Source organism: Trichoderma reesei (assembly GCF_000167675.1).
Source record: "Trichoderma reesei QM6a unplaced genomic scaffold TRIREscaffold_17, whole genome shotgun sequence".
Taxonomy (NCBI): domain Eukaryota; kingdom Fungi; phylum Ascomycota; class Sordariomycetes; order Hypocreales; family Hypocreaceae; genus Trichoderma; species Trichoderma reesei.
The window spans coordinates 699,176-705,885 of record NW_006711164.1 but is presented as its reverse complement, the minus strand read 5'-3'; the positions used below and the strand labels follow the sequence as shown (position 1 = coordinate 705,885).

The following is a 6,710-nucleotide window of genomic DNA, read 5'->3' as shown; positions in this document are numbered from 1 at the left end:
GCCGGTGTCGGCCATACAATTCTTGCCTATGACTCTGTCTCGACTAACTGATTGACCAACGTCAATTCCTTATCAAAGTTTTCGACCTTGATAACTCTCGATCTTAATCTCGAGCTTTTTATTTCCTCAACATCATTCACAGTAACGACTCAAGCCCTTGGACTTGGCCAGCAATTGACACAACCACGCGCCATCTGCTCCATTGGCCTCATCGATCCCATCGACTTCGTCAGCCTCGACAACGCATCCAACGCAATCACAAATACTTCAACATGGCTGAGAAAAAGGCGGACGCCCCGGCAGCCGGCATGCTCTGGGGTGGCAGGTTCACAGGTTGCAGCCTCGCAAATCTAGCTGCGGATTCAGTATACTGACCTCTCGCGATGCGCAGGTGCAATTGATCCTCTCATGCACAAGTACAATGCCTCCATCGGGTACGACAAGGCCCTGTACAAGGAAGATATCCTTGGATCCATTGCCTTTGCGAGGGCCAATTCAAAGGCTGGCATCATCAGCGAAGACGAATTCCAGGCGATCGAGCGTGGCTTGCTCCAAGTGATGGAAGAATGGAAGCAGGGCACTTTCGCCATCATGCCGAATGACGAAGATGTGAGAGGGCACACTCGATTCTAATCTCAAACTTCTTTCGAGGCTGACACAATGGACCAGATTCATACGGCAAACGAACGTCGCCTGGGAGAGGTCATCGGCAAGGACATCGCGGGAAAGCTTCACACAGGTCGCAGCCGCAACGAGCAAGTTGTCTGTGATATGCGCATGTGGCTTCGCGATCGGATCCGCGAAATCGACAGCCAACTCGTTGCTTTCCTCAAGGTCATTATCACACGTGCCGAATCTGAAATGTAAGCCCAGCCGTACCTTTCCAGCTAAATGCCCCCCCCCCCCCCCCCCCCCTCTCTTACTGACGGACAACCTCAGCGACTACATCATGCCCGGATACACCCATCTCCAGCGCGCTCAGCCAGTTCGGTGGTCTCAATGGCTCATGTCCTATGCCGCTGCGTTCAAGCAGGATCTCGAGCGGTTGCGTCAAGTCTTCGAGAGGGTCAACCTCAGTCCACTTGGCTGTGGCGCCTTGGCCGGCAATCCATTCGGAATCGACCGAGACTCAATAGCTGCGGAGCTTGGCTTCAGCGGAATCACCTTGAACTCCATGAATACTTCGGCCGACCGCGATTTCCTCGTCGATTTCCTGTCCTGGAACTCCATCTTCACCAACCACGTCAGCAGGTGGGCTGAGGACCTCATCATCTACTCGACCTCTGAGTTCAGTTTCGTCCGTCTGGCCGACGCCTATTCCACGGGCAGCTCTCTCATGCCCAACAAATTCAACCCGGACTCGTTGGAGCTTCTTCGCGGCAAGTCAGGGCGTGCTTTCGGCCAAATGGCTGGTTTGATGATGGTGAGTCCTCATATCAAACATCTCAGCCAGTTTGACTTGGCTTTTGAGGGTGACCGGGAGCGTATGGAGAGTGGCTGCTAACTATTTAATTTGATAGACTCTGAAAAGCTTGCCATCTTGCTACAACAAAGATCTCCAGGAAGGATGGGGGCCCATGCTGGATTCGGTTCAGACTGTGTCGGATAGTCTGGGCATCGCCAACGGCGTCATTGCTACCTTGAAGGTGCGGCCAGAGCGGATGGTGGCTGCTCTGGACAAGACGATGCTGGCCACTGATGTCGCAGAGTGGCTGGTGAGGAGGGGATGTCCGTTCAGGGAGGCTCACCACATTTCTGGACGCGTCGTTGCACAGTCCGAACAACTGGAGATTCCAATGGACAAGCTGACCCTCGAGCAACTGCAAGCCATTGATTCTCGGTTCACAGCAGACATTGTGGAGGCATTCGAGTATGAGACGAGTGTCGAGGCGAAGGCGGCTAAAGGCGGTACCAGCCGATCAAGCGTGCTGGAGCAGATTCAGGTTCTCAGGGCCATGTTGGAATAGGGGGCTTGATTGCCTGGTGCAGGGAGCAATCAGATCAAGGGAATCTGGGACGGACACTACGAATGCCACGCTTCTTACTATGGAAAGGAATATGAGCGATGCTTTTCAATGAACAAACAGAAAAGGGGTTCACAAATGAGACAATGTCATGACAGGAATCTGGAAAAAAGGACAGCTGCCGGGCGAGCTGGGCATGGGAGGAGTCGTTGTCGATCGACAAAAGTTGAGCCTTGAAAGGCATCTTTCTATATATAGTAGGCTTCCTTGAAAATCGGCAGTCAAGACGCCGACTTACTACCAATAAACACCTCACGCAGAGGACTTTTTCTTCTCTGAACAAGCCATTGCATTGTGCCTGTATACTCGTTTCGTCAAGTTTGTCCTCTAAGCTTGTTAACACACTCCCTATCAACAGCGACTACTACTCAAAGCATCCTTTGTCCCCTTTTTCCCCTTTTTCGTATCTTATCTTGCTGCTCAGAGTATTCGCAAAGTCGTTCCTCGTGTTGAAAACGAGGGATTCCCTTGTCGAACAAGAGTCAACGACAACCTTCAGATTAACTCGCAGCCTTTCGTTATATTATATCGGGGCTCTTGATCACATACCTAGACACGTTGGCAGATTCGATAGCATGAGAATATCCATGTCCTACGAGAGATGTATTACAAGGGGTTGATGAGATGGGCATCTTCCATAAAGTCCATCTACATCGTAAGTCCATTAATTCAATACGCTACATATATATACTCTATAGCCAAATCAAAGAAGCTCAAAGATCCTTCTCCAGCCACAAATCCAGACCATTCAGCTACAGAGGCAAGAAGCATACTCCATATCCCACTTCATTCACTCACATCAAAAGGCCATGAGCCCATCTCACTCGCCAGATATGACTACACCCAGCAAACACGGTGAATAACAGAAGAAAAAAGTTAACACTAAAGAGAAACAAAGCAAACTCCACCCAAGCCGCAGTTCGCTATATCAAGCAGGACGAGGCGGCTGCGGAGGCGGCTTGCTAGACGACCCCTGAGAGCCCAGCACCGCATCCAGCTTGTTCTCCAAGCCCTTGCCCGTCTTGTCGATCCACTTCAGGGCAGAAGAGCTGCTAAACAGCCGGCCGCTCGAGCCCCCCGACTGCCGTCGAGGAGGCGGAGGCGCGGCACCAGCAGCGACGGGCGGCGGACTAAACACCCTCTTGGGCGGCGGCGGGAAGACCACCACGTTCTGAGAGGTGAAGCCGGCGAAGAGCTGCGGCTGCGCCGTTGCCGGCCGCGGCGGTAAGGGGGGAACGGCATATTGACCCTGCGGATCTGGAGAGGAGGGCGAGTTGCCGTTGGGTGCTGCTGCTGCATAAGTAGGTTGCGCCGGGTAGTAGTGCTGGTGAGGCGCTATTGCTGGCCCATGAGGCGAGTGGTATGGAGAAGGCTGGGGAGAGACATGAGGCTGAGTGACCGGGCTTGGTGTGCCGGCATAACCATATGATGGAGGCTGAGCCTGCGGTGACGGCTGCGGAGAATACTGATAGGCACCCATGGCTGGTTGTTGGAATTGCGGCCGCGGCGGCTGCGGAGGCGGAACCTCAGCCGAAGAAGCATAAGTAGGCTGTGGGATATCATAGCTGGACGTGGGAGGTGGAGGCGTGAAGTGTTGGGAGGGCGGGTGGTAGGACACCGGACCTGGGGAGGCTATCGGAGCCGGGGGAGTGTACGAGGCAACCGGAGGCGTGGGAGCTGACACAGGATACAGGTTGTGCGGCTGGGCCTGGGTCGTGGGCTGGAACTGAAAGGGAACAATGGCCGGGCTTGGGAGCGCAGAGGTTGGCGCGGAATGGGGCGACCCATAGGGTTGAAGGCTCGGGACAGGGCTTGAGCTTGGAGGATAGCCTGTGGCAGGATGCTGAGGGGAAGGGCTTGGAGAAGTGTGGTGATGTGGAGAAATGGGTTGTATGGGAGCCGTGTAAAGTGGAGTGTGAGGATAGGGAGACGGAGCAGGGACAGAGGGATGCGGTGGCACCGCTGGTACGGGTGCTTGTACGGGAAGAGGAGGAGGAGGAGGCGGAGGGGCAGTAACTGCAGCAGCAGGAGAATGAGGCGACAGGGGAGGATGGGGAGGGACTGGGGGAGCGGCAACGGGAGGAGGTGGTGGTGGATGTCCAGTTGCTGCTGGCGGCGGCGGTTGGCTTGGCTGATCCGACGGATGATGCGGTGCCATCGCATCCAAAGGCGGCTCTGTCGAAGCTGATGCCGGCTGCTGCTGGGTTGGGTTCGGCGATCCAGATGGCGACCAAGTCGTCACTTGCGGAGACATGCCCTGAGGAGCAACAGCTTCTGTGACCGGCGGTCTATGAGACTGCGCCGGTGCCGGCTGGGGAGGCATCACCGGAGCGGGAGATGACGCCGCATCAGCCTTGTGGTGGTTCACATCCTGCTCGCCATGGCCAGCTGGGCGGTACGGCCTATACGGCAGCGTGGTGGTCGCCTCGCCCTGAGGAACGTCCGGAGAAGGCCTCTGATGCTTCACATTGAGCGGCGCAACCGCGGGGACGCCATCGTCGTCTGTGGGAGGAGCATAGGGCTTGAAGGTCGGCGCAGCGGCGGGAGGCACATCTTTCCTCGACAGCCGCAGAGGCGCAGGGTAGAACCCTGGTGCTGGCGGCGACGACGATGACGGCTCGCCCGCAGATGCTGCTGGGGAAGAGGGAGAAGCACCATCTGCGCCTTGCTCGCCGTGTTTGCTTTGATGCGGTGCCGGCGCTGCTGCCGGGGCATCTTGGCTCTCACTCTTGGCCTTGACGTCTTCAGAGTCCTTGACGCTGATACCCAAGCCGCCGACATCTTGGCCAGAAGCAGCAGCAGCAGCAGCAGCAGCAGCCTTATGCCCTCCCACATCCTCACCGGGCGACGTAGGCCCAAAGTAGGCCCACGGATTCGCCAGCGGCTGCTCAGCCTTTCCGTCCACACGTTTTCCCGCCTCCTCGCCCTGCCCGTTTGTCTCTGTCTTTGCTTTCGCAGCGCTCTCCTCGGCGTCGCCACAATGCCGCGATGAAGAAGCGTCCGTCCTGACGTCCTGATCCAGGTAAAACGGCCACGGATTCGCCTGCATGCCGCCCAGCTCCTCGTCCCGTGCTTGCACCGGCCGCCTGCTTTGCTGCTGCTCCCGCTCCGCTTTCGGCACCGCCGAGTCGCCGGGCATTTCAAAGACCTCGCCTTCATAGCGAGACGAGTTGGACGTGTCGAGCTCGACAGCGCCGGGATGCGGCGGGTGGTGCGGATATGGGTAGTGCGCCATGGTTTGCTTCTTCCTCTGGCTCTCTCTCCCTCTCTGTGTGTGCGCTCCCTCTCCCCCTTTCCTCTCGTTTGTTTTTTATCGCCGTCGCTATGATAATATCGCTTGCTGCCACGCCGCGTGTTCGTCGTTGCCGTTATCGTGAATGTCGTCGTCGTCGCGCAGGAGGACAGTTTGTCGCAAGGCGCAAAGGCGCACGCAAGTCGTTATCGCTATCGTGGAGAGAGACGCAATCGTGCAGATGCCATCCAAGCAATGTGTGGAGACCTATTTTGAACACTCGTCTTCTCCTTGCCTTCTTTCAAACACCGTCAAGACATACAAAGAGAGTTGCGTGTGTAGGTAGGTATGAAAAGTGCAAGTTCTAAACAAGAAAGGCTGTCGTGGCAGATCTAAGGTTGGGGGGAGGAATGAGGCTGAGACGGGATGATGTCGTCGGCTGACTTGTACTTGTACTTGCTTGCACCAAAGCAAACCGAACCCAAAAAGCGAGATCAAAGAAAGGCACACAACACGCAATAACAAGCCCCCAAAAGCCACAGCCGTCTTCCCACGCAGCGCCAGTTCAGCCACTCTGGCGCACGTACCTGTACAGCCATTCCAAGCCTCAAAAAAAAAACATGAATCCGTCCTTCTTACATCTGTCTGACTCGAGATAGGTAGTCAAGATCCTTGCCAACACTTTCAGTTTTCAGCCCCCAGCTCTCGTACTACTGCCTATATATATAGTTGTTCAAGGATGGAGCATCCTTGATGGTGCATTGAAACCAATCAATATACTACCTACTAACACAACGTTAAATAACCTTGAAAGTCGCCGTTGAACCCATGTCCCTTTGTGGGTCCTGCGGCCAACTGCCTCGTCACAGCGTACTACCTAGGCACGATAGGTATGATTCCTCTAGACGTGGATTCCTCATGTGTCTTCAATGCGTCTCTCCTCATGTCTTCTCTCGTCCCTTGTCACTGAACCTCATTCTTCATGAGAATGCCGCGTCTTCTCTCTTCAATGGGCCCTTCTGGGATGAGCCAAAACGACATGACAAGGCCCTTGACAAATTGCCTTGCCTTGCCTTGTCTTCCCGTCCCTTCTTCCCCTCCCCTTGCATTACCAAGGCGACCCCCCCCCCCCCCCCCCTCCACCAGTACCCGAGCCTTCCCATGTATTCGGAGAGACCAGGCAGGGCTTTTGTCGTGTCCCACCAAGGTAGCTTTTGGGTTTGGTTTGGCGTTGCGTAGGCAGGGGAAGAATGTTCCTGGGCACTTGTAAGTGTGTATAGATGCGCTGTAAAGAGGTATGGAAGACTCGTGATCAATTGTACTCGACGCCTTCTGTCCAACTTCACAACATCTGTCTTCATGCCACGTACTCATAGAAAGTCATAGCTCAGACGCCAGCAAGGTAATTTGCATAAACATCTACCCAGTCAAGCCAAGGGCACTCGCGATTCAAG

The 6,710-nt window shown here is 55.3% G+C and overlaps 2 protein-coding genes across 2 annotated transcripts; one reads left to right on the top strand and one right to left on the bottom strand.

The window, feature by feature from the left end:
* Positions 1–272: 272 nt before the first annotated feature.
* Positions 273–2,081, top strand: TRIREDRAFT_80268 (uncharacterized protein; the record flags this gene model as incomplete). Its single annotated transcript, XM_006967502.1, has 5 exons — positions 273–333; positions 392–609; positions 670–863; positions 940–1,423; positions 1,521–2,081. 5 exons carry the CDS (start codon positions 273–275, stop codon positions 1,965–1,967), a joined length of 1,404 nt encoding a protein of 467 aa, XP_006967564.1. The 3' UTR covers positions 1,968–2,081.
* Positions 2,082–2,952: 871 nt separating this feature from the next.
* TRIREDRAFT_109872 (uncharacterized protein) lies at positions 2,953–5,259 on the bottom strand (the record flags this gene model as incomplete). Its single annotated transcript, XM_006967403.1, has 1 exon — positions 2,953–5,259. One exon carries the CDS (start codon positions 5,257–5,259, stop codon positions 2,953–2,955), a length of 2,307 nt encoding a protein of 768 aa, XP_006967465.1.
* Positions 5,260–6,710: the final 1,451 nt, after the last annotated feature.